A 27,199-nucleotide genomic window follows, 5' to 3' on the forward strand; every position below is an offset into this window, starting at 1 on the left:
AGAGTGTGCTTTTCCTCCTTTTTTTTTTCTGAATCTCAGCTCACTGCAACCTCTGCCTCTTAAGTTCAAGTGATGCCCCAGCCTCAGCCTACCGAGTAGCTGGGATTACAGGCGTGAGCCACCATGCCTGACTAATTTTTGTATTTTTAGTAGAGACGGGGTTACACCATGTTGACCAAGCTGGTCTTGAACCCCTGACCTCAAGAGATCTGCCCACCTCGGCCTCCCAAAATGCTGGGATTACAAACAGGAGCTACCACACCCTGCCTGTAGAGTGTACGTTCGTTTCAATAAATCTGCTTTTTTTTCCTCATTGCTTTGTGTGTGCGTTTTGTACAATTCTTTGTTCAAAACACCAAGAACCTGGACACCCTCCACCAGTAACACATTGGTAGCAGGTGAACTGTGGGTCCCAGTGGCTTAGCAAAAGTGCAGGAGCACTATTGAGCACTGTGAGCCTGTGTACCTAACCAGGCATTCCTGGGAACAGGCTTCCTGCTGGATTTATTTCACCAGAGACAAGAGTCCTTTCCAGTGGCATAACTTTAGTGACTTGGCTTAAGAGGATTTCAACAGAAGCCGCAAAACAGACTGCTTCGCAGCTCTGATTCAATGTCCCTGGATAAAGGGATAACACTGGAGACAGAACCTCTCTGGAAAAAATCTATGTGGTCATTATCCAAACTGACACCTGTAAATTTCTTACTTAAATTGCTTCATTGAAAGGGAAAAAGATCATAGTCTTCAACACTTTCTTTGGAAACTTAATTTCAATTAACTAACTGCAATTTAAAATTATATCCTGGTCTTCTGAGGCTTGAACCAAGAAATGTGAATAATATGTAAAAGGCTTGTTTACACTAAAAGTAGTGGAGGCCGTGGTAACAGCAACACAGAAAGCGCAAAACACTGTCTTCAAGGCGTTTGTCGGAATTATTCCTCATGACCTTCAGAAGGGTAAAGCTGAAGGAGCCATACCCTCCTCTCCTTGGCCTCAAACAATTCCCAAAACCCAAACAGCAGGAGGGCATCGTTTAGGAGATATATGGATTGCAGCTGATGGAAAACATCAGCGTGCATTTGGGTTCCTAAATCATTTCAAAACATCAATCACGAAGACTCACAGCACCCAGTCCTATCTAAGCCATAGATTCCTCATTTAGGGAATGGGATGATCTCACATTCACATGCTCTGTAAGGGCTCTATTTATCCCAGCATAGTTCAATTAGACTAAATTGCAGGAGGCATAAGAAATGATAATCAGGAGAGAAATTATGGCAAAGGCAGTTCAAGTCCCTACAAAGGGGAAAAACTACAAGCTCCAGAAAGGCCAAGTGCCAGTCCACATTACACAATGGCATTTGCCGGAACAACAAGCAGATTACAGCCCTGCACGGTACCAATAGTCTACAGGCTGTCACAATGAATGCAAACATATTTCTTGGGGGCTGAGTAACAGGCTGAACAAATTTGTAACTACGTTCCAGAAAAAGAATGGCTCTGAAAACAACATATATTTAGAAACTGCTAGAATCCCATCCTACACCGTTCCAAGTTGACAGAATAATAAAGTACCCCAAGACTGGTCTGGATCATGTGCAGTTACTCAAAGCAGCCCCTGCAGACCATTCATTCCCCCAAGAGTTAGCAGAAGCTTAAGTGGGCTTGGACTGGAAAGCATGCCCCGAAAGTCCCACAACCCTCACATAAGTAGGCACTGACAAAAGCGATTTTACCACCAGATTATTAATAAGCACTTCACAGACGGACATCTCATTACACCCAACCCAATGCTTGCTTAGTGCACTTTTTAAAATCATATTAGAAAACAATTTACTTAACTCAATAAAGCACCTGGCCTATTACACTGTTATATACTCAACAGAACAGTACTTCATATAAGAGAAGCAACATCTCAAAAGGCCTCATGTATTTCAACATATAATTGGCAACCACATATAAATAGCAGGAAAAGAACTCAGGATCAAGCATGGTTCTTGTTTTCTGTTTAAATGTTTTCCTTCTTTCCACATTTTTTAATACAGTAAATGAAATGAATTAACATTAATTGTACATACTTGACATATTCTATAAAGTGGTTATACACGGTATTTTAACATCACAGAAATTGTCTTGAAAACTAAACTCCAGGAAGATAAATATGCAGAAGTACATCTTGTACCTAAGGAAAAAACAATCTTAGGAAGAACATCAGACACATTTAACGGTATCCTTATAAGACCTTATTTATTATCATGGACATAGATGCTGAGGTTAAATGTTTTTAAATTTGAAAGAGTCCAGAAAGCTGGAGTTAATCTTAAGTTGGCACCAAGGGAAGAACCAGAGAATCTTCATGCAAGAAGATGGAATCGTGCCTTCTCTTGGCATGACTAATTAGAGAGGGCTGCTAGCAATTCAGTGACATTATAATGACGTTTGAGGACTCACAAGCCTGCTGTGATGCTAGAAATATGCACTTCCTTATTACTAATCAGATGTACCAAGGAGTAAAATTTACACGGTACATTTTGGCTTCCTTGTGGTCAGATGTGGAGTTTCTGTACCCAGGGAAAAGAATGTAGAAACAAGTGTGTACATTTCTCTCTCTCTCTCTCTCTCATATGTATCACTACCAAAAAACGTGTACTCGGTTCTTTCCTAACACTTCAAAAAATAAATAAATAAAATAAATCCAATGAGTTTTTACTTCAGTCAGACACAGACACAGACACACACACACACACACCCTCTAATATGATAGTGTGCAAAAGACCAGAACAATTCTAAATAGGAGTATTTGCCTCTGAAATGTGATGACCTCATTAGAAATGTTTCCTTTTCCACTGAGTGCGGTTGCTCATGTCTGTAATCCCAGCACTTTGGGAGGGTGAAGTGCAAAGATCAACTGAGGCCACCAGGAGTTCGTGACCAGCCCAGGCAACACACTGAGACCCAACCTCTACAAGAGATGAAAACGTGTGCCAGGCATGGTGGCATGTGCCTGTGGTCCCAGATACTCAGGAGGCTGAGGCAAGAGGACTGCTTGATCCCAGGAATCCAAGGTTGTAGTGACCTATGATGGATCCATTGCATTCCAGCCTGGGTGACAGAGTGAGACAACTACTACCTCAAAAAAAGAACAAGAAAAAGATTCCTTTTCCTAATAGCTGGTATAGCTACTCCTAGAATTTCTTTACACACTCAAAAACATGCAAATTGTTATTCCACAGCAGATACTCTGCCACCATTGGGCATACAAAAATAAACAAGGACCATCCCTACTCAAGCGGGCATAGCCTAGACAGCAACGACCACCTAATTCCTCGCCCCATCCAAACACATGCAGGACAATCACATATGGATGGTGTTGCTTTCAACCAATTCTATGAATAGCTTTAAGTATCAGAATAGAGCTATCAAGACAGTTAATGAGGACTATACTCCAGAAGTTTTTTATTTTGTTTTGTTTTGTTTTTAAGACAGAGTCTCACTGTGTCCCCCAGGTTGGACTGCAGGGCGCTATCTCAGCTCACTGCAGCTTCCGCCTCCCGGGTTCCAGCGATTCTCCTGCCTCAGCCTCCCAGGTAGTTGGGATTATAGATGCACGCCACCAGGCCCAGCTAATTTTTGTATTTGAAGTACAGACATGGTTTCACCATGTTGGCCAGGCTGGTCTCGAACTCTTGACCTCAGGTGATTGCCAGTCTTGGCCTCACAAAGTGCTAGGATTACAGGCGTGAGTGACCATGCCTGGAACTAGAAGATTCTATCATTGAAAATTAAAGCCATTGAACCTAAAGGAAAAAATATTCTTGCATGATATTTACTTATTGTGTAGGGGGAAAAAACCACTTACCATAAAAACCCCTCCTTAAAATTTCCAAAACCAGAAATGAACCCAACTTTCTTCCAAAACAAGTCACTTTGGTTGCCGCCTTCCATCACCCACCAAACTCCCATTCTACAATAAAATGGGAGGTAGGCAGTGAGGGAACAGGAAGTGTAAGGCGACAGTAGTAAGAAGAAACATTCAATTCCCACCTTAGTCAAAGCACTGTGCACTGCTTGCAATTGCACTAGGCAGTCAAGTGAGGTATTAACAACAAGCAGCAGTCTATGTTAAAAAGAAAAAAGAAAAAAAAAAAAAGAGGCCTAATAACCCATATAAGCACTCACATGTGAACCACAAGTGACATGAATGGCTGTCACCTCCTTCACAAACCAGGTGACTCCAAGCCCGCACAATTTCAGCATCTAGTGCCTTTCACGTAAGATGCCAGGAACCAGTGTCTACATATTCACACTAAGGAAGATTCAGGAACTGATCAAATGTTTCCAGGTGGGTCACATCTGCTGAAAAAGATCAGGGTGGTGCTTAGATTTGTCCTTTGGGGGTGTGAAAAGGCAAGGAGGGCAAAGGGATGGGACAGAGATGTTAAGTGTTTAAAAGCCTAGCAAGAGCTTAGAGGAGGAAGGAAAGAAACTTGTATCTATCAGTTTCCATGGCAACCACAAAGCATGCTAAACCATAATTTACATGGGAGGTAGAAGTGATATCCCTGCAATCTGATCTCCGGGGTAACAGAAAAAGGAAATGGCCACTGCAGTAATAAAAATGCCTCCAATGAAGTTCCAGCCCTTTATTTTTTCCCCCTAGAAAATAAATGCGGAAGAAGCTAGTATGTTTGCTAGGAGCCTGAAGCAAATGATGGGGGTGAATATGGAGTCCCACAAGTGTTCGCCAACATCTAAACCTGCATAGGATGCAAACATTCTGCGGCAGGTCCAGGTTTTTCCATTCCTTCCATCACACTACAACTCACATGCACTGAACTCTTAGGATGGAGTATGGTGCGGGTTTATGCAGAAGAACTGAGTATCTAATAAAACCTCTCTAGAGACTGACCCAAGTCTAGCAGGAAAAGGAACTTGTTAAAGAAAGAAGACCCAGGTTTCAAACTCTTAAAACCCAATTCCAGGAAGATGAGCATAAATGGCAAGGTTAAAAATACACTGCACACAACCACAAAGGGTTGCCAGAAAGACACAGCCCTCCTTTACATTCCTGCAAAGTGTACTCCAAATATATCAAGGTGCTGATGTACCCCAAATTACTCAGGCCAGTTATGTAATTCTTTAGTAAACACATACACTTGAACAATGTAAATGTATACTATAAATAAGCCTTTTGATCAAAACTATAAAACGGCACTGATGGCTTTCAAATGGTAAAATCTCCTGACTCCCTTGTAATTACCCAAGAATCTGTTAGGTTTAAGTCACCTCTTCCTTCGGGGGCTGGAAAAAAAGCAAGCAAGCAAGATCGGGATTTGTTTTTCATTTACTAAGGTGAAGACAGGAAACCCTCTTGAAGCTCTTCTACTTACTCCCTACTATAACTGAAGGAAGCTAGTGCTGTCAGTCCACATCCATTCAACAAATATTGATTCAGTGCCTCTGAGCACATCTTGGCTTAGACTGATTTGGGAGCCAACACCTAGGTATAGTAACCTCCTACATAGCGTGGAGATAGGTTATTTCATTTAATTCTACAAACCACCTGGGTTGTTGGTCATTTCCAGTCTGCCTTGCTGGGCCTATCCAAGGTGCAGCCTGCCCAACATCCACGTGTGTCCTTTTGAATATCAACTAACCGTCTTGCCTCCAGCTCACCATCTTGGTAAAGAAAAGTTTATAATTTAATCCTGCCTTCTCTCTCAGCCAGCTTGCGAAGTCCATCAGTAAAGAGAATGCCCTGAAGCACACAAAGCCTTCTAGAAGCAGGCTGTTAAGACGCACAAAGAACCCTTCACCTGTCAAACCTCGGCCCCACTCAAGGACAATCAAGAGGCACAATCTTGAAAACTCTGGCCCTTCCTGAGTGGCAGGTCTCAAGCAGCCGCTGTCCCCTCCCATGGTAAACTGCCCAGCACTCAAGAAGCTCATCATGTTATTACTATAGCAGCACCGCACCCAGCTACCAGGTTCAGAGAAACAGGTACAGGCCTGTTTCCCTGAATTAGATTGCCTGAGAAACCCACAGCTGGCAGCTCACTTAGGAAGTCAAAAAGGACTGATTTACCCAGAAGAGCACAACAATACTAAAAGGGTCTCCTCCTCTTTTCACTCTTATTACATCTCCCAGAGATGGGAAAATGAAGTGCACACAAATGAAATTGCGGCAGCAATTTCCCTAAACATTTCCCTAGTCACTCTGCTTGTGTTCCACAAACTTCATACATCTTTCTTTTGCAGCACACTTCGCACTCTTAGTCCATTTGAGGCTTCTATTACAGAATACCTGACACGGAATAATGTATAAAGAACAGAAATTTATTTCTCACAATTTTAAAGGCTGATGGACAGGCATATGGTGATGGCCTTCATGCCATTTCCTAACACAGTAGAGTAGAAGGCAACACATGGCAAGAGAGGGACAAAAGGGGACCTATCTTGTCCTACTATAAGGAATCCACTCCCATGATAAAGGTATGAGTTCACTCAAGAGGGTGGAGCCCTCATGACCCCAACACCTCTACTTGGGGAATAACTTTCTAACACATGAAATGTGGGAGGCACATTCATACCACAGTATACCACAACAAAAATTATTTACTTCTCTACTTTCCCTGGGATGCAGATTTCCTATGGCTCAAAACAGGCTTAAATCAATCATATGTAGCTGCATCTCAGCATCTGAGAAAACTATTAGCATGCATTTTCATTAACAAATTAGCACCCATGCATATGTGCTCCTTGGAGGTCACAATCCTCTGAAGGTTAAAATGGAATCACTTTGCCACACCCCAGAATTCTCAGGCCACTCCAAAAATTTTGAAGGTACAACTATATTATTCTCTCTTTGTCATCAGTACATTATGATGGCTCTTCACTGACTTATTTAAGGTGAGCAGACATCATTTACTGAGTCTGCATTACATACTGGGAGCCTTGTCTCCCAAACAAGTATAATCTTATGTGCCTCAATGTTCTCATCTATAAGATGGGGATGACAATAAAATAACCTATCTTAATGATTTTGCTATGAGAATAAAATGGGCTAACATATGTACGGAATGTAGAACAGTGGAAGTGGACAGCACATCATAAATGCTATGTAAGTGTTTGCTGTTCTTTGCTTTTTTTTTTTTGGCGACAGAGTTTTGCTCCTGCTGCCCAGGCTGGCGCAATCTCAGCTCACTGCAACCTCTGCCTTCTGGGTTCAAGCGATTCTCCTGCCTCAGCCTCCTGAGTAGCTGGGATTACAAGCATGTGCCATCACACCAGGCTAATTCTGTATTTTTTTTAGTGGAGGCAGGGTTTCTCCACATTGGTCAGGCTGGTCTCGAACTCCCAACCTCAGCCTCCCAAAGTGCTGGGATTACAGGCGTAAGCCACCATGTCCAGCCAAGTGTTTGCTGTTATTAACATCAACAGAGCCACTCTGCAAAGTTGCTCTTCTTTCAGATAATTGACTCTCCCAGGGACAGAGTATTATTTAGATTCAAGCTCAGTCTATATGAATCTATAATCACAAATTATTCTCTTTTCTCCTGATTTCTAATTAAAAGGTTAATTATTAAGACTGTGCTAGGAAAACATGCTTGACATTAAGCCACAGTATTTGGAGGATTGTGGAGGCAGAACTACTCCTGGTGTAAATCAATTCTGAATCAAAACAAGCCAAGAAGGGCTTGAAGATCAAGAGACAGTCAAGGGCCAGGCACAGTGGTTCATGCCTGTAATTCCAGAAATTTGGGAGGCCAAGACAGGAGGATCACTTGAGGCCAGGAGTTTGAGACTAATTAATGTAGGCAACAATGCAAGACCCCATCTCTTAAAAAAAAGAGTCAGCCAGGGATGAATACATACAGGTCTATCCACATCTGTGTGCCTCCAAGAAAGAGTTCAGGAATGTGGGCTCAGATGTCTAAGCAGTAAAAGTAGTAAGTACTGGCCAAACAACGCAGACCAGCGAGGGGATGAAGCCTGACCACTAGAGAAAGAGACCAGAGGTAACAAAAAGGCTCTCCGGGAGAGGAGGTGTCTTGAGAAAACAAAAATGGAGCTACAGACCCAAGGAAGGGGAACCTGCAAAAGTACAGCAGCACCATTAAGGTCATCACAGTTGCAGGAACCCAAAACACTGGTCACCAGACACGTTTTCACACCTCTTCCTTCCTTATCATGGCCCCAAGGGAAACAGAGGCCAGCAAGGAGTGCAGATGAGAAGTGACAAGCTTCTCCAGCATCCTGCACACAGATATCCCACACCAAGGATAAAATATGTGCTCGGGCCAGGGTGGGGTCAAGCATACAAAGACACCTCTCAGACTTAATTATCCTGATCTAGGTAGTAACAATTTGAAAGGGAACCTGCAGTCCATCCTGCCACTTAAGCCACACAAATCTCCCCACACGTGACCCATAAAAGTGAACTTAAAATACCAGCCTGTCTTTGTCCCATGACTCAGGAACAACTCGCCTCACAGTGTTACACCAACAAACCACATTCCCCATCCAAACTCTTCCTTCTGTGATGTTGAACTCTACCTCCTATTTTAATCTTTCTGAATTTAGTAGTTGCACAATTCTTTCCAAAAGCCAAAACCACCATCCTGTCCCCAACCCCAAAAAACGAGCTGGACCTCAGCTTTCTTTCCAATCACAGATGACTGGGATGCAGGACAGGCATAGTGGCTCACGTCTGTAATCCCAACAATGTGGGAGCCTGAGTCAGGCAGATCAACTGAGCCCAGGAGGTTGAAACCAGCATGAGCAACATGGTGAAACCCGACTTCTACAAAAAATGCAAATAATTAGCTGGATGTGGTGGCACATGCCTGTAGTCTCACCTAGTCGGAGGCTGAGACGAGGATCACTTGCACCCAGGAGGCAGAGGTTACAGTGTGCTGAGATCATACCACTGCACTCCAGCCTGGGCAACAGAGCCAGACCCTGTCTCAAACAAATAAGGAAGGGAGGGAGGGAGGGAGGGAGGGAGGGAGGGAGGGAGGGAGGGAGGGAGGGAGGAAGGAAGGAAGGAAGGAAGGAAGGAAGGAAGGAAGGAAGGAAGGAGGGAGGGGAGGAGGGGAGGAGGGGAGGAGGGGAGGAGGGGAGGAGGGGAGGAGGGGAGGAGGGGAGGGAAGGAGGGGAGGAAAGGAGGAAGAAAGAAGGAAAGACAGACAGACAGAGCCGCATCTGTAAGCCTTGACAGCATAGTCAAGTAGGCTTAACCCATGAGAAACACAAGATGGACTCAACAAGAGGCGTCATTAATGAGAAAAAAGGAGCTGCTTCCTGTAAACTGGAACAATACAAAAGATTGTTTTATAATCCCAAAACAGTCATATAAGTAGTACTCTGCCAAGCAGTTAAAATTCCGAGAGAGGGAGGGGGAGAGGGGAAGCACACACAAAACCAGTCAGGTTTCGTGTTTATCTGACCAGCTTCCTCTATTCTGTAGACACCTATGGTGGGGCTCTATTCCATGATGCGGGAAGCAGAAGTGGGGAGACACAACCACTGTCTTGGGTATCCCAGAGCAGAGGTGAGAAACTGTGAGTTAAAGGAGGTCTGAACGAAGAAGGGTTTTTGCCACAGGGAAAGAACCTGACCATGAATGTCGATGAGCAGCATGGGCAGCCTCCAGGAAACTGAGCATGCGTGAACAGCCCAGTGAGAACTGCTGGCACACTCAAAAAACGCTTCCTTAGCTCTGTGCTATCCAACCTCAGACACCGAAACCCAGGAACTCAGGTTCACCTTGCTGACTTCAGATCAAGGTGAAGGTACAGTGCGTGAAATACAAACTTCCCTCCCAAACTTGGAAGATTTCCACGGGAAAGGTGAATATCCACAAGCAGGCACTGTGATGTTAACCACCCCCCAAACCTACCAACTCCAGCTCACCACAGGAAAAGTAAAGAAAAAGAGTATTCATCCAGAAAGATAGAGAACCACCCACTAAAATCAACAAGTAATCATAGATCTACTTGGAGCAGCTACCTGAAACAACAGTCAGCTGAGCTGGGCCCTCCCGGCTCTCACATTCTGGACGAGCCTCTCTCTGGGGTCCTTACACAAAAGGACGTCTAACATTGGAAGACCCAAGAAAGGATTTCAGGAGCTATAGGTTCTGCTCAAGATAAAGCTAAAATTTTCCCCCTTTGTATCCATGGCTCAGTTTCCAATGAAGAAAGGCATTTCATGTACCTCAGAAAAGAAGGAATATATCCCTTGGCAGAAAAAAGATTTACTAGAAGAGGTGAGCTGAAGAGTAACACTAGGCACAACAGCGAGAGATGACCCTCAGCGCAGCTGTGGACCAGGCCAGCCCCCAGCCCAAACTGCACCCCCACCCCCAGTACAGTTCACCAAGCCAACTGCTGTCCAGATGACACACCTGAAAATTCAAACCCACATTTGCTACAACTTACGGAAGGTGATATGGTGCGGTGGGAAAGTCCAGGCATTAAAGATACGAAAGCTGAGATCCAAATCCTATTAACTCAGCTGCCAAGTGAGGATGGTAAAACCTTTAAAAAACAGGTATTTCAAAAGAATTAAGGTAAAAATGTTTAGCACAATATTACCTAGGCTAAGGTCAGTTCTTCCTAATGGAAGAGACCAATTCCATAGCTTCAAAGAAGGACTTCTAATAGTCACAGGCTTTACTATGGAATGGAGTTTACTATTTTTATGATAGGCTGAATGCTTATGTTTACTAATTTTGAAATTTTTTTCTTGGAGTCCGGGCTTACTTACACTGTTCACCTTTTTCTTTTTTAAAGACTAACAAAACTAAATGAAAAGCTATGACTGTGGCTAGTTCCATTTCCTGATGGTATGTGTCTGTCTCTCACTCTCATTCAACATTCAAAGAACAGAAAGAACTTCCGCTTTTAGCGAAGCTAGACAGGATTTATACCTCTTGCCTGCCTGAAAGAGCTAAAAATCCACACAAAACAATGGCCACCATATAGCAACATACTGTGATGCCCGACAGACGGAAAACAAATGATCCCCCCAGCTCAGTGGCCTGAGAGAATGTCCAGGCTGCAGTGGTTACAGAAAGGGCAAGCAGAGCTGGGGTTGAGAAACACAAGGGGAGGCCAAGGTGACAGAATGTGTAAGGCAGAGCACAGCAGAGGCCAGAGCCACACAGACAACTGTGGAATCTGCCAAGGGCACTCCTCACGTCTTCCGCTGAGTACTAAGAAGCACACTTGTGTTAGGAAGCTACCCAAGAGAAAGTATTTCCAGAAAGGATTAGCGGGAACAGTATCCAAATTGTAAAAGCACTAGGAATAGTGCCCATTCTTACTAGGCTACATGCTAAACATAATCCATAGGACATCAAGTAAAATACTCATAAGCGTTTTTGCTTAACATTGCCTCACAGTAAACACTGCTTTGGCCCTACCTAACAAAGCTTGAAACCAAGATCCAAACAGATCAGACTGTTCCCTAATAATCAGATCTCAGAACAACGCTCAAGAATATGTAAAGAAATACGAACATTTCCCACAGCAAACAGAGAAAAATGTACAATGCCTGTCAACTAATAAAACCTACCAGACATGCAAAGGTGGAGGGAAATATGACTGATGAGGAGGAAGATTTAATCAATCAAAACTGTTTTGTAAATACTGGAAGACAAAAATAGCACAGATACTCAAATATCTCTTATAACGGTACTCCACATGTTCAAGAAACACCAAAGAATAAGCATATTACTAGAGACACTGAAGATTATGAAAAGACCAAAATCTAACTTTTTTTTTTTTTTTGAGATGGAGTCTTGCTTTGTCACCCAGGCTGGATTGCAGTGGTGCGATCTTGGCTCACTGCAACCTCCGCCTCCCGGGTTCAAGCGATTCTCCTGCCTCAGCCTTCTGAGTAGCTGGGATTACAAACACGCATCACCACGCCCAGCTAATTTTTGTATTTTTAGTAGAAACGGGTTTCACCATGTGGGCCAGGAAGGTCTTCAACTCCTGTCCTGGTGATCCACCCACCTCGGCCTCCCAAAGTGCTAGGATTACAGGAGTTAGCCACCGTGCCTGGCTCTAACTGCTAAAATATAGTAACAATGTCTAAGGTGAAAGATATATTCAACAGGCTTAACAGCAGATCTAGTGTATAAACTATCTAAAATGCAACATACAGATCAAAAAAGGAACAAAACACATGAGCTATGGGACAACTTCGGAGTAATATATATGCAAATGAAGTCCCCAACCGGGAGACTAATGCACACAAAAATATCTGAAATAATAACGGCTCCAATTTTTCCATAGTAAAATGAAATCTACAAAACTAATACACTCAATGAATCTCAAGCTCTGGAAATAAAAACTCTGCCAAAACACAAGGAATTCAAAAGAAAATTGTGGTAAATGATTGCTCCTACAAAGCTATGAAAATGACAACAGGATTCTTATCAGAAATGATGCACATCGGGACAGTGAAGCAGTGTCACTGAAGTACTGATGGTGAATGACCATTAACTAAAATTTTATACCCAGCAAAAATATCTATAAGAAATGAAGGTGTATTTTGTATAACTGCATGTAATTCTACAATTATCATAAAAGCATGTTTTTAATGTGGGTGAAATAAGATCTTCCCAGACATACAAAAGCTGAATGATCAACAGCAGACCTAATGTTAGAAATGTTAAAATCCTTCAAGCAAAAGCAAATGAAAATGATACTAGAAGCAAACATGGCAACTAGGTAGATAACTTGAAACAGCAGATAGGCGAGATTCACCCATATTTACTTTATATTTACATCCACATCTTTTGTGTTCAAAATTGCCACATCATAATCTATTACTCAATTTTCTTTACTTTCTGCAGTAGAGAGTACATTTCACCCATGATAACTCTAAAGCTGAAAATTAAAATAGTATTTCTCTCTTATTTATAAAATATATCTCAAGGTTGTAACAACAAAATAAACTCCAAATAATCTGGTCAGTGGAAGCTTCTAAACATAAATCAAGGGTTAAGAGAAATGTTAAGCCTTTTGCTGATTGTTTTTGCTTTCACTTTTTTGCATTTAATAGTAAATTATACTACTAACTTATTTTTGATACAGGAATGAGTAAAAACTAAGCACTTATTTAATATAATTCTAATTCTTAAGGATGCTCACTTTGAATAACACCAATTCATGCATGCTATCAAGCAAGACATACATCTGGGCTTATCTTCCTTTCAAACCTGAAGTAAAAAAAGTATTTTATACCATCAAAGTATCTCAGACCAAAAAGAATAAAGAACACAGTAGTGCAGGCAATGTAGCTGTGAATATCATACCTGTTAAAAGCCTGAGAGAATTCTCACCACTTTCAACATGTATTTATATCCAGAGGCATGTCATATCTCAGAGTACACTGAGTTATGAAATCCAAACACTTCCAAAAATTCTTTACATTCAAAATTCAATCTAATAGGACAAACGGTGTTTAAACTAAGTCCTGCAGGATCGAAAGCCTAACTAAAATACAGCAGCTCCTTGTTTAACAAAAAAAGTTACATCCCTGCAGAGACTGAGTCTGTACTTCTGTACTAGTTAAATAGAAACTCTCAGAGTTTTTAAAGTGTGTTAGTATACAAAAAGCACTATACTCTTCTAAAGAATATAGTTGACCGGGCGCAGTGGCTCATGTCTGTAATCCCAGCACTTTGAGAGGGCAAGGCGGGCAATCACGAGGTTAGGAGATAGAGACCATCCTGGCCAACATGGTGAAACCCCGTCTCTACTAAAAATACAAAAATTAGCTGGGTGTGATGGCATGCACCTGTAGTCCCAGCTACTCGGGAGGCTGAGGCAGGACAATCACTTGAACCCAGGAGGGCGGAGGGTGCAGTGAGACGAGATCATGCCACTGCACTCCAGTCTGGCGACAGAGCGAGACTCCATCTTTCAAAAAAAAAAAAAAAAAAAAAAAAAGAATGTAGTTAACAAGGGATCTCAACACTAAACACTAGGGGGTCTCTCCCTAAGGTGAAGCTATGACTAATGTATGAACAGCCACAAGGGTATCCTGCTCACCCCACCACTCTTGCCTGCTCCATTCAGGCAAACATCAGGTAGCACCAAGCTCAGCAGGGGAAATTTACACCACACACCACAGGGTCCTTCCAGTGACTCAGTAACTTCAAAAGAGGGAGTACCCATACATTTCCATCTGCCTACAGATGGCTGTGGTAGGGCTGACAGAGAGGAAAGATATAAATCATCATTTGTGTATTTCAAAAACCCTCTGAAACACGTCAGAGAAGTCTCGAAAGGATGTGCATACTCACATGTAGCAATTCATGTGTCACACATACTGACAATGGCCACTAACATCTAACACACAGAGTACTGTTTGTACATCAGAATTATTATTTATTTATTCGCTTATTTAATCTTTTTCAAGACAGAGTCTGGCTCTGTCCCCCTGGATGGAGTGTGATGGCGTGATCACAGCTAAGTGCAACCTCCGTCTCCCAGACTCAAACAATCCTGTCATCTCACCCTCCTATAGCTGGGACTACAGGCTCATGCCAACAGGCCCAGCTAATTTTTTTTTTTTTTTTTTTTTTTTGAAGAAATGGAGTTTCACCATATCGCCCACACACGTCTCTCCAACTCCTGGACTCAAGCGACCGGCCCACCTCAGCCTCCCGAAGTGCTGGGGTTATAGGTGTGAGCCACTGCACCTGACCAATACACCAAAATTCTCTTCAAGAATTAATTTCTTCAGGTCACAAAACACCATCAGGCAGTTACTACTGTGATTCAAATATTTCAGATGAGAGAACTAAGGCCCAGACATATTATATTATATAACCTGTATTATGTAAGACCTGTTGATTTACACAACAAGTAAACGTTCAAGATACACTGATAAGTCATACAGCCCGGCCTCAGTCTATATACTCTTTATGCTGCACCATAGTCTCCATAAGACCCACTTAAGAATCACCATTCTCTTGAAATTTTTCTACCCTCTTCCCCCCACTCACGCACAGATAAAATACAAACAGTTAATCTTGCTCTCTATTTTAGTGGCCAACTCAGATGACCTCTTTTTTGAATCGTATATTTCAGATCTCGTATTTACTTACATCTAAAAAATGCCATCACCAAATTCATTGCACTTTGTCTTTTCATTCCTCAAACAAATCATCCTCATCTCCATAACCATCCTTCCGAAGAGTTTCTGACCACTAGTCCACACCCGAACGACCAAACTCCGTCCATTCCGGTTTCTACACATACTGAGAGACTGATGCGGCAAACACACACTTGACAAGAAGAACTGAGTGGAACAAAAGGGCAACATGAGAGAGAAAGGCAGGGCCGCCTTCACATTCAGAACAGGATGAAAGTCTCTGTAATGGTTCCATTCTAAACAATATAAATTATAAACTATGTAAATATAGCATTAAAAAAACAACCTCACCTACCACAATGATCAAAAGAAAAAGAAAAACAACATCCAGAACTAAAAACAAGACTCAGCCTTCAGGGTCCAACCAGCACAGAATCTCTCCGGTCATCTTTTCTTGGGCTGCCCTTTCCACAAACACAGCAGAGAGATTCTGAAGCGGGCTGGCTTTTCCTTTTGTCAACAAGCACCTCAGATGACCTTTCGATGGCTAGGTAAAAATATACCAGTTTTGGTTTTGAGTTTTTTGTTGTTGTTGTTATAGTTGCCTCTATAAAGAAAAACTCTGAGGAAGAGAATCAGAAACGAGAAAACTCCCAAACCCTAAAGAACTCTGGACTCCACTGGTTTCTATCACTAAGAAGATAGATCCCCAGTGTCAAGTAAAGGCACTGGCAGTAAATACAGCAATATCTGACTCGGGGGTTTTCTGCAGAAAAATAACACTTAGTAAATACACGGATGTTTTAACTGAAGAATTAAAACAAGTTATTAGCATCATCAGAAAAATGTAATTGCTTCAAGGTACAGGTTGGAAAAGCAGACTGGAAAAGGTTGGAACTGAGGCTAGCATCAGTCTTCACCATAGATTTTTATTTTCCGTAAGAAGGAAGTCAAGCACATAAAGTCCCTCTCAGTCTTCTCCCCTTTCCCCATCACCCTACTGTAGACAAAAGGCATATATTTTGCTGATGATTCTAAAATCATGCACAAAAAAAGGATGTGTAGAGTAGGAGTAATTAAATGTACAAGAATAGCTAACTAGCAATTCGTATCATTCTAAAAAATAAAAGAGAAAATGCTCTTTCCAAAGCACGTCCATAAATTATGACCCTGTCGTATGATTTGAATGTGGCCCCCCAAAGCTCAAATGTTGGAAACTTAATCTCCAATCCAACAGTGCTAAGAGGGTGAGATCTTAAGAAGTGATTACATCATGAGGGATCTGCCCTCGTGAATGGAATAATGTCACTATCTAGGGAGTGGGTTTGTTATAAATGCAAGCTTAGACAGGCGTGGAGGCATGTGACTGACTGCAGTCCCAGCTACTCAGGAGTCTGGGGCACAAGGATCCCTTCAGCCCAGACATTAGAGAACACAGTAAGTTATGATCACACCACTACATTCCAGCCTGGGTAACAGAGCCAGACCCCATCTCTTTAAAAACTAAACTTTAAAAAAAAAAAAAAACAAACACAAACCAAGCTTAGCACTTTCTTCTGCTCTCTTGCCAAGTTATAATGCAGCAAGAAGGCTCTCACCAGATGCAGTCCCTCAGTCTTTGAATACCAAGCCTCCAGAAACATAAGCCAATAAATTTCTGTATTTTTAAAGTTACCCAATCTCAGCTATTCTGTTATAGCAACATGAAACAAACTACAACAATATGAATTTTTAAGAATCAGTATTTTCTCTTACAAAGTCTAAAGGCCAAAAGAGAATGCAAATGGTCAATCTTAAAAGTTCTTCCCTGCTGGGCGCTGTGGCTCACACCTGTAATCCCAACACTTTGGGAGGCCGAGGTGGGTGGGTCACCTGAAGTAAGGAATTTGAGACCAGCCTGATCAACATGGAGAAACCCTGCATCTACTAAAACTACAAAATTAGCCAGGCATGGTGGCACATGCCTGCAATCCCAGCTACTTGAAGGCTGAAGCAGGAGAATCCCTTGAAAACCCAGGAGGTGGAGTTTGTGGTGAGATCGCGCCACTGCACTCCAGCCTGGTCAACAAGAGTGAGGGGGAAAAAAAAAAAAAAACTCTTCCCATGTATAATGTTTAGGAAATTTTAAACTCACAAGTAAAAATTAGCATCTGTTCAACAATCCACTAATGCTATTTTAAAATAGCCATTATAGGTAGTTACTTTAGACTCAACTTCTCATCTTCAGAGTCAGCACATTCCATTACCCTATTAGAAAAGTCATTCTGTATGTGAGTTGAAGACAGGTTATGTATTACAGTTTCAACAGTTTCAACCCAAGCTCTGGAAATTCAGGTCCCAAGTCATTTACTCTGCTTTTGAAGGCAGGGTTCATCCCAATCCACTAAATACTGAAAGATCAAAACAAAGGAGTGCTTTAAAGCCTTAAGTTACCATTTTATGCTTGCTACATACCCTGCAACACCACAAGAAATGCATGCCCTGCCCGGGTGTGATGGCTCACGCCTATAATCCCAGCACTTTCGGAGGTGAGTGGATCACTTGAGGCCGGGAGTTCAAGGCCAGCCTGGCCAACATGGCAAAACCCCATCTCTACTAAAAATACAAAAATTAGCCAGGTACGGTGGTGTGTGCCTGTAATTCCAGCTACTCAGGAGGCTGAGGCATGAGAATCGCTTGAATCCAAGAGGCAAAGATTGCAGTGAGCTGAGATCGCACCACTGCACTCCAGCCTGGGTGACAGAGCAAGACTCTTGTCTCCCTCAACCCCCACAAAAAATAAATGTATACCCTAATGACACTACATATTTGAAGGCTACAAAATCTTCCTCCTATAATCAAGAGTGCCCCAGACCATCCTCAAAATCTACCCAAGCCTATCAAACCTTAATCCACATAAAACCTTCATGAGACCAAAACCAAGTTAGCAGGTTGCAATGAATCCTTAATTCAGTAAGATAATTGACACAAGAATAATTAAAAAGGATTTGCCAGGGCTAAGTTTTCCTTCAGCCAACTCTGAAAAGAGTTTCTCTTTTCTACTACCCTAAAAAATTCCAGTTAAATGACTGCTTTGCACTCAGGTGCCACATGACACTGTGGTCTGATACAAAGAGAAAGCTAGCAGCACAATCTTCTGAGAGAATCACAATGAGTTAGGGACAGAGTCCCTCCTTAAGAATGAAGCCTACAACACACATCACTGCACCTGGATGCTGACCAGCTCTCAGACAGAAGTGAGGGTGATGGCCAGCCACAGAGCTAAAGGGTGGGTACCCAGACTCAGAGAATTCTGCTCCTCAAATGGAGATGAAAGTTGATGCCAGATGCATGCCAGATGCCCAAGTTGGAGGCATGGATAATATTATCACACATTCCAATATATTTACTGACACAATTTTTTACACATCCTTAAAATCACTCTCTTGTGATAATTCATGTTTTAAACTGGAATGGGGAATGTTTGTTATGGAATATCTGTAATATAACAGGTTCATCACTGAGACACTCTTTTTAAAGGAGTGACATACAAAGCTCAGCACACGGGAAGATCCTAACTATACTAATAACGAATCTTATGACATCTTCTAAGACAAAGTGCTGAGGATGAAGAGAAAATGAGAGAAGCATACAGATTCAATGTAGTTAAAAGGCTATTTAAAAGACGACACCTCGTGATGGAGAAAATAAAGACTTTGAGCTATGCATCTCAAATTTCAGACCTGAAAACAGGAATTTTAAATATCTACACATGGCTAATCTTGTCCTTTTCTCTTAATTTTTCACTCTACTCTGTTCTTCTTTAGATAGACACACGTAGATTGTTTCTGAAAAGTAAATTCTCCAGAATGAGTAGACAGAGACGGGCAGACAAGGGGTTTTTTTTTTTTTCCTTTTCCTTCAATCTCTGAAACTAACAAATTCTAAGAAAAAGTCATGAAGCTAGTCATCCAGGTAAACATAAAGAGAACAAAGGGAAATATAAATTCTTAGAGGGGAAAAAAAGGAAATAACAGGTATGAAGTACGGTAGATACTAGGCAAAGGGTTTCAAAAACACCCAAGTAAAAGCATTATAAAATGTCACTGCCACTGTTTGACCATGAAACCACAAACTCTTATCAAACTACTAAAGCCAACTTCCTTACCAAACTATCTTAAGCTTATTTAGGAAAGCCACATAAAAATAACTGCTGTTCTAAGTTTTAAGCACCAATTCCACAGCTACTAACTTGGAACTTGGTTAAACAGCAAGGGATTAAAAATACACAGTGTAATTTCAGCTTTCCTGACAAGGAAAAAATGTCTCAGAAACACCACATTTACTTCTTCAAATTTTTAGAAAGATCTCTTTTCAGAAGTGGCAAAACATCACCTAATATATATATTCCTCAAGATGACGGCTGCTAAGAATCAATTAAAATGAACAGTTAAGACAAGCATTACAAGCTGGCAACTCTTTGGCTAACTGTGCCAGCAAGAACACGTGTTGTTCAGTCCAGAGTACTTTTTTTTCCCATTTTTAATTATAATTATTAGACAACACTTAGAAAGCAGGACATTTGTTACGAAACCTCGTAATTCTAGCTCCTCTATGAAAATCAAAAGATTGGGTGAGTGCGCTCACATTATCATGTGGCGAGAACTGGCACCTGAGTTTGCAGTCCCTGGTTGAAGGTACCAATATTTGCAGCCTTGGGTACTAACCTTTTCCTCGACGGCCCTTCTTCAAAATCTGAAGAACTAACATCGTTGCTAGTGGAGGACACTTGGGATGCATCGTCCTTTTCATTCTCTGACTGTTCTGATGCTGGTCCTAATCCCTTAGACTGGTCATTACCAAGGAGCCCTACAGGTGAGAAAAGGGGACAAACACTTAAATACATCACATCAGGAGGCAGCACTTTACCACAGTCAACCCTACACAACGCTGGTGAAGACAGACAAGAATGTGGACACAAGAGAACTGAAAAGCACACATCTCTTTTGAATGGGTGGAGAAAAGCAAAACCTCATTCTATGTGACACCTTTAAAGAGAGTGAAATGCCTAAGAGGGAAACAATTTCAGCAGTAAGAAATCCGACCAGAAATTTGGAGTTGTAATGCTATGCTTGAGGATTCGTTTTTAAAGAGTACATAAACATCTTTTGCGGCTAAAGGGTTGAAAGGAAGAAAGGAGTATCTGTTATCAAACTAGTCACTGTTGAAGTGGTCAATATTGACTCTACAGATACTGAAATCCTTTCTGGAATTGCCTGCAGGAACCAGTACCTGCCACACAAGAAAAGGCAGCCTTATCTTTGCAGCCACATCTCAGATATTAACTAGAAATCCTACTGCACTCGTTTTCCTTCATAGCCATCTATAAGATTAGATTGTAACCAGATTTGCCTTTGATCATCTCAAAGGATAAGGATTCTCTATGATAGCAGATGCTAAGCAGGGGAGTCTTGGTGCCCATGAATGTGCTTTTAGTAACCAAAATGTGGAAAGAAGCTGCGGGCCCTAGGGGGGCTAAAAAGCAGCTATGTAGTAACTGATATGGAAGTATTTTAACCAGCAGTAAGGTCACACTATAGGGAAACGGGAGAATAAAATAGCCTCAGAGTCCCTTACATCAATGTAGGTTCTGCCAACAAGAAGCTTCCACTGATACTCATGTCCACAGCGACTAGACCCGCTGTCCACTGTCTAGCCACCACCCTCGAAGGCAACCAGAGCTGGGCAGTAACAGCACTGCTAGCACAGCATCTGCAGTTTTGTGAGGATTGATCTAGAAGCCAAAAATACAGAGTGGCCCCTTGATTTTTGCTCTTCTAGTCCTTCCACCAATTTTATGCACACTTCATTCCTCTGTATTAAGTCTTTGTGACTGAAGTATCTCAGAAAGTGACTTCTGTTAATTGTACTAAACACTATGTAGAACACAGTGTTCTATGTATTTGATTAAAAAAATATATAAACACTGTGAATGAACATAGGACACATCAACAAAGCCCTGGGACCTAGCTTGTTTCTGCTTGCATTTCCCCAGTTATCTATTTTTACATCATTTCAGAGTATGAGTGATAACATAAGGTTGAAAATAAAACACATGGTTATTTACTTCAACTAATGAGGCTTTAAGAGTTGTGACTACAATACAGAAATAGAAATGTATAAAAACCCCCAAAGAAAATGCTGGGAGTTTGCACTGTGAGGGCAAAAGGAGACAACTGTATAGAAATCTAAGAATCCAAGGATAAAAGCGTGGCCAGTGTTTCAGAGATTGAAGCCATGTTCTCCATTACAGTAGGCACTAGCCATGTGCAGCTACTGAGCACCTGAAATATGCCTAGTGTGGAAGAGGAAATACATTTTAATTTTACTTAATTGTAATTTAATATCAGAACGTAACATGTCATTGATAATGTTATATGAATTGTGGAAATATTTTGGATTAGATTAAATCAAATATATTAACATTGATTTCACCTACTTTTGAGTGTGACTACAGAAACTAAAATTACATATGTAGTGTAAATCGTATCTTTACTGATGGGCACTAAGTTAGAACACATTACAAGTATCACTGTGCGAGGGGGGATCCCCTCCCCCACCCAATTAGGATACAGGCGACATTTAACCAAGATTAGAGTTGGCCAAGGAAGATATTTATCTTATCTGTAAAAAGAGAAGATGGATAAATTATCACAGAGAAAACGGATAGAAAACTGAAAATAAAAATGCTGGTTAAAGACCCAGATGTAAAATTTAGAAGGAAAAAAAGAGGATGGATATCATACATATGTATCGTCTTAGTTGAGTTCAAATTTTTCTTTTTGCTTTTAAGACAGGGTCTCACTCTGTTGCCCAGGCTGGAGGGCAGTGGCGCAATCATAGCTTACTGCAGACTTGACATCCTGGGCTCAAGAAATCCTCCTGCCTCAGCTGAGACTGCAGACACATGTATAACATAATGGAGAATAAAGCACAGAAAGCAAAAAAGGGATCAATTCTGAATTTATCCATCCATTTCCTTAACAAATACCATATGCCAGGGCACTGGGGATACAGGTTAATCAAAATCTAAAATTAAGAGAGACAGACAAACATATGTATGTATCATATGTATCACTCAGTAGTAAGTGAAGAAAAGAAAGTGCTGGAGAGGAGAGTGAGTGAGCCAATGGAGCCAGCCGGCAAGCTTGCAATACCAAAACAAGAACAAGAAAGTTGGGATTTGCAGTAAGCCTGAAAACAGGTAGCGGTGATGGACGAAGAGGACAAGGAGGAAGAAGAGCTATACGGGTATCAAAAAGAAACTAAACAAGGACTAGGTGCAGCTCAGGAAGACTGGGAAAGGCTCCTATACCCTTTGGTACATACCAGCAGCTGAAGTCTTAGCTGAATAAGAGGTGAATGTATGAAAGAATGACTGAACAAATGATTTAGCAGTGGACTACTGTAAAGAAGTTAAGCTTTTTGTTGACAGCTTTGCTGTCAAAAGAATCTGGATGACTGTAAAGAGAAGTGCTTCTCAAACTTGAGCATGCATGTGAATCACCCCCCCAAGTGTCTCCTGTTCTAACACATTCCCAGGTGACACTGATGCTGCTTTGGCTGCTCTGGGTTTTTTTTTTTGGGGGGGGGGGAGGGGGCAGTGGGGGCGGAGGGACAAGGTCTTGCTCTGTCACCTATGCTAGAGTGTAGTGACATGCTCACAACAGCCTCAGCCTCCTAGGCTCAAGCAGTCCTCCTATCTCAGCCTCCCGACTGGCTGGGACTACAAGTGTGCACCACCACGCCCCACTAATTTTCTTTCTTTCTTTCTTTTTTTTAATACATGGGGTCTTGCTTTGTTGCCAAGGCTGGTCTCAAACTCCTGGGTTCAAGTAATCCTCTCCTGTTTCAACCTCCCAAAGTGTTAGAATTACAGGAGTGAAAACCACACATGGCCTCATGTACCTTTTACCAATAATTTTGCAGGAAAAAAAAAAAAAAAAGACGCTTGCCTGCAAAATGTCACAGAGTTACAAGAATCAGCTAACGTGGCAAACAGAGACTCAAAAAAGGAACAGGTTGGAAAAAATGTGCATGTCTAAGAAGCATAAATGTAAAGAGACGTATAATGCTCTCCCCAACTACCCTCTCACCCTGCAAATCAACTGCCTAAGTAAAAATTAGGGGTAATTTTACGAAGAGATTTTACACATGAAAAACACCTAGGAATATTAAACGATTTTATGTGCACAAAATGCAAAACAGATAAGGCTACTCTGATAAGGCATGACTGAGCAAAAAGAAATCAAAGTACTGACTCCATTGTTCCAGGCCCTCATCAAACTAAATCTTCAGAGAACTCCGAGTTTTCCACCATTCTGAGGATTGCAATGAGTATCTGAACTAGAGAAGACATGGGGTTTCCTGAATCACATTCTCGTTCCAGATTCATAAAATGGGGCCCATACATAAGGAACTGCCTTTATACAAACTAAAGGGCCATAGGTTTTTTTATTGTGTGTTCTGGTTTTGTTGTTGTTGTTTTCCCCTTGAGACAGAGTCTCACTCTGTCACAAGGCTGGAGTGCAGTGTCACAATCTTGGCTCACTACAACCTCCGCCTCCTGGGTTCAAGCGATACTCCCGCCTCAGCCTCTTGAGTAGCTGAGACTACAGGCGTTCGTTACCATGCTCAGCTAATTTTTGTATTTTTAGTAGAGACAGGGTTTCACCATGTCGGCCAGGATGGTCTTGATCTCTTGAACTTGTGATCCGCCTGCCTCAGCCTCCCAAAGTGCTAGGATTACATACATGAGCCACCATGCCTGGCCAGGACCATAGATTTTACTGGCCCTTATGAAGGCGTAAGACTGACTTTGTTCTGCACATGATCAGCTTTTGCAATTTGAGTACTTCCATTCTGTATATAGCAGTCCAGAAAACATTTACATTTATTTATAGTCAGACAGCCTACATGGTTGAATAAACCTGGGCTTTTTCTTTATCTAACCCCACCACCACCCCCCCACCAACCACCCCAATCAATCTCCACTGTACTGGCTACAACATTTCATTTTGAATGTTCAAAGCCCAGTTATACAGCCTGCCCAATCCAGGAGGGCCAGGTCAGCAAGACGGAATACGATGCCACAGGGCAACAGAGTCATTATTACAACATTAGCCAAGCTAATGTGCTGCCTTTTCTTTCCCCTAACAAAGCCCTGCCACCAATTGTTAAAATTATTATTTTTAGTCAACGAGAAATAATGAAATGGCATCCCCTCCTTCACACACTCAAACCGTTTTTATTTTTCCAACCCCCTCCCCCACCCCGACCAATACAAACCTTTGTTAGGGAGAGGAGGTTAAACAGGGGAAATTGAATGAATGGCCCAAAGATTCAGTCTATCCCATTAGCATTTGTTCTCCTCTATTAATATTCAGTAGGTTGAACTTAAATTAAACCATGTCTATTGTCTTTCACAAAAGCAATAAATATGAGCTGAAAATTATAAATCATTGCAGTAAAGGCGGCTTGGTTACTGTGCCTGCAACCTCAGCTAGTCACCATCAGCTGACGGGAGAAGTGCGTCTGGGATCCAAGACCATTTAGCCACAAGGCAGTGTCCATTTGTGCAGCCGAGAACTCTAAAGAAATTGAACACAACAGAACCCTGCCATCAGCAGCTCTGCACACTCAGGAGCTTTTCACCCCATCTCCCAAATTAGCAAGAAATGAAAAGACCGCAAAAAAACAATACAACAAAACAGGCTTCTTTCTGAGTCTGGAACAGCAGCATCAAAATGGAATAGGAATTCCTGTTGTTCTTGGAAACTGGAGATACTAGTGTATGGCCATCTCCCTCTTGCCTTGTATGATGGGTGTTGGGAAAACTGAAACACAAATTAGGCCAAAGATTCCTTTAGCTGAAGGAACTTCGAAAGCAACCGAAGAGAACGACAGATTTTGGAACACAAATGTATGGACAGAAGACAATTCTTTTCTAATATCTGAAAAAAAAGGGGGGGGAGGGGCTAGAGCATGTAGCCTCTATCATTTTATGATGTTTTAGACACAAAGAAGTTTTACCGGTCCTCTCTCAATAGCTACACATACATGACAATAGAAAACCAAAGGAAAAGCCAATGGCTCTATTCCACAAAAGCAATGCCAAAAGAAGGGTTAAAAAGAAAGGAAAAACAAGGAGGGCTTTGAGGCTCTTCCAGGGCTTCTAAAACATCTGGAGCACACCAAAGTCATTAGCATATTAGGGTGAGTCAATGTATGTAGCTTTGTTGTAGAAAAGATGCACAAAAGGTAATTCTGTATCATAGAGCCAATGCCGTCTGTCACCCTGTCACTGTGAGACAAGGTTATCACATTACATATCAAACAGTCAAGCACCCAAAGAGCTTTCATTTTCAGCAGTAATTTGTGTGTGTGTGTGTGTGTGTGTGTGTATTTGCAGCACTTTAAGTTGATAGAAAAATTATAAAAGCAGCCCCTATGGCTGAGGTAGGGCCCTCTCTGAGGTCATCAGAATGCATGGTTTGCTGCCATTGATAGTGAAAAATAAATGTTATGTTCACTCAGGTTTTGCAAAGAGAAAAAAAAATGAATTGCTTTTTAAGCAGGGTAGGGATTCCGATGCCAGGGCGGATTTGGCTTTGCGCCTGCTTGGCATGGTCAGTATGAACATGGAGTTTGCCCACCACTGTACACATGCAGGTCAGTATGTGAAGCTTCCAGTGGAGCACAGAGCTCCAGGGAGAGGGGCAAGAGGGCACAGGGTCTGCAGAGCACAGCCCAGGCTTGTCCACTGACATGCTCACCAGATCAACACACTGGTGTGGCTGAGAACAAATGCCAGTCACGAGGCAGGATGTCGGTGGCACACTTGTGGTCAACGAGGCGCAAAAGAAAGTGGTTTCATACCTCGGCTTATGGAAAATAATTATCCCTTTCCCTCATGAGACCAGCCCCTGAGCTGACTAGGGCTCCCCTTTGTCTACTATCAAATCAGCTATGGAGATTTCCCATTCCAGTCAAGAAAAGACAATCCAAAAACACCCCACCCATCACCCCTTAAAACAGTCCTAAGATTTGGAGGCAGGAATGGGGAGGATGAATGGGTGGACACAGGGGACATACTTGTTACATTTAACCCCTGCAAAAACAGATGTAAATACTGATTTGTTAATCAACAATCTCACAAGAGCTCTCTCACCACCACCAGAATCTATACCTGGACACACCTTCAACAATCTATACCTCTTTTGCATGCACAATATTTTGAGAAAGTGTTAGATACTAAGACCTGACACGGTGGTCATTATTAACATGGAAAAGTTGGGTCACTGGGTAGGTAAGAAAAATGCCTGACTCCATCCTTTTTTTTCCTATTCCAGACCAAGTAAATGACTGCCTTTGGGAAAGATGGGACCCTGGGCCCCAGAAGGCAATAAATGCCTTGAGCTACAAAGAACAAGCCTAGCAGACATGTCCTATTTGCTCCGAGGAAGAGGTAAGCAGAACACTGCTACTACTAGAATGGGCCCTATTCTGGCTACCTAGACCCCAAACGATTGAGAACCACCAAAAGACAAAAGATCTCCCCTTCGCACATCCTAACCAACAATCCCAGGGGGACAGAAAACACTGCTCACTAAGAGGCTCCAACGAAAATAAATAAAAACAGACAAGGCTGACAGTTTAACTTTATTCAACACAAAACCTCTCACAAAAACAAAGAGCCGCAATCTTCAGGAAAGATTTCCCAACCAGCCCAGAAGCTATTTAAACTCTGATGATCACCACTGTGAACATAATGTACTGCTCATTTTGGCACAACTCCCTTTTAGTTCTTTGGGGCAAGAGCTCATCCTCCCTGTTCTCTTCCCCTCTTCACTCCTTCTTCATCCTTAATATGAGCTTTATAACAATCAGAACAAGTGCAGAACCTAGAATAATAATAATGACTGAATTATAAACACCCACGATGCTCTACAATCAGCAGTTCTAGTTTTGTGTCCAATGCCATGGCTACTCTATCCCAGGCCGTAACTTCTCTGGGTCCACACTTCATCTCAATGCCCTTTT

General features: G+C 42.0%; 1 protein-coding gene across 4 annotated transcripts in view; it reads right to left on the reverse strand.

Moving 5' to 3' along the window:
* The window catches only part of LOC105482474 (jumonji and AT-rich interaction domain containing 2), a 280,037-nt gene that overhangs the window by 93,840 nt on the left and 158,998 nt on the right, over nt 1-27,199 (reverse strand). For 3 of the 4 annotated variants that reach the window (XM_011742588.3, XM_011742592.3, XM_011742589.3), the window contains one exon: nt 19,825-19,966. The exons of the other annotated variant lie outside the window; for it this stretch is intronic. In XM_011742588.3, coding sequence (XP_011740890.2) covers nt 19,825-19,966 — 142 coding nt within the window. The remainder of the gene's footprint in view (nt 1-19,824; nt 19,967-27,199) is intronic. 4 annotated transcript variants of the gene reach the window in all.

This window comes from Macaca nemestrina, chromosome 5 (genome assembly GCF_043159975.1).
Source record: "Macaca nemestrina isolate mMacNem1 chromosome 5, mMacNem.hap1, whole genome shotgun sequence".
Lineage (NCBI taxonomy): Eukaryota > Metazoa > Chordata > Mammalia > Primates > Cercopithecidae > Macaca > Macaca nemestrina.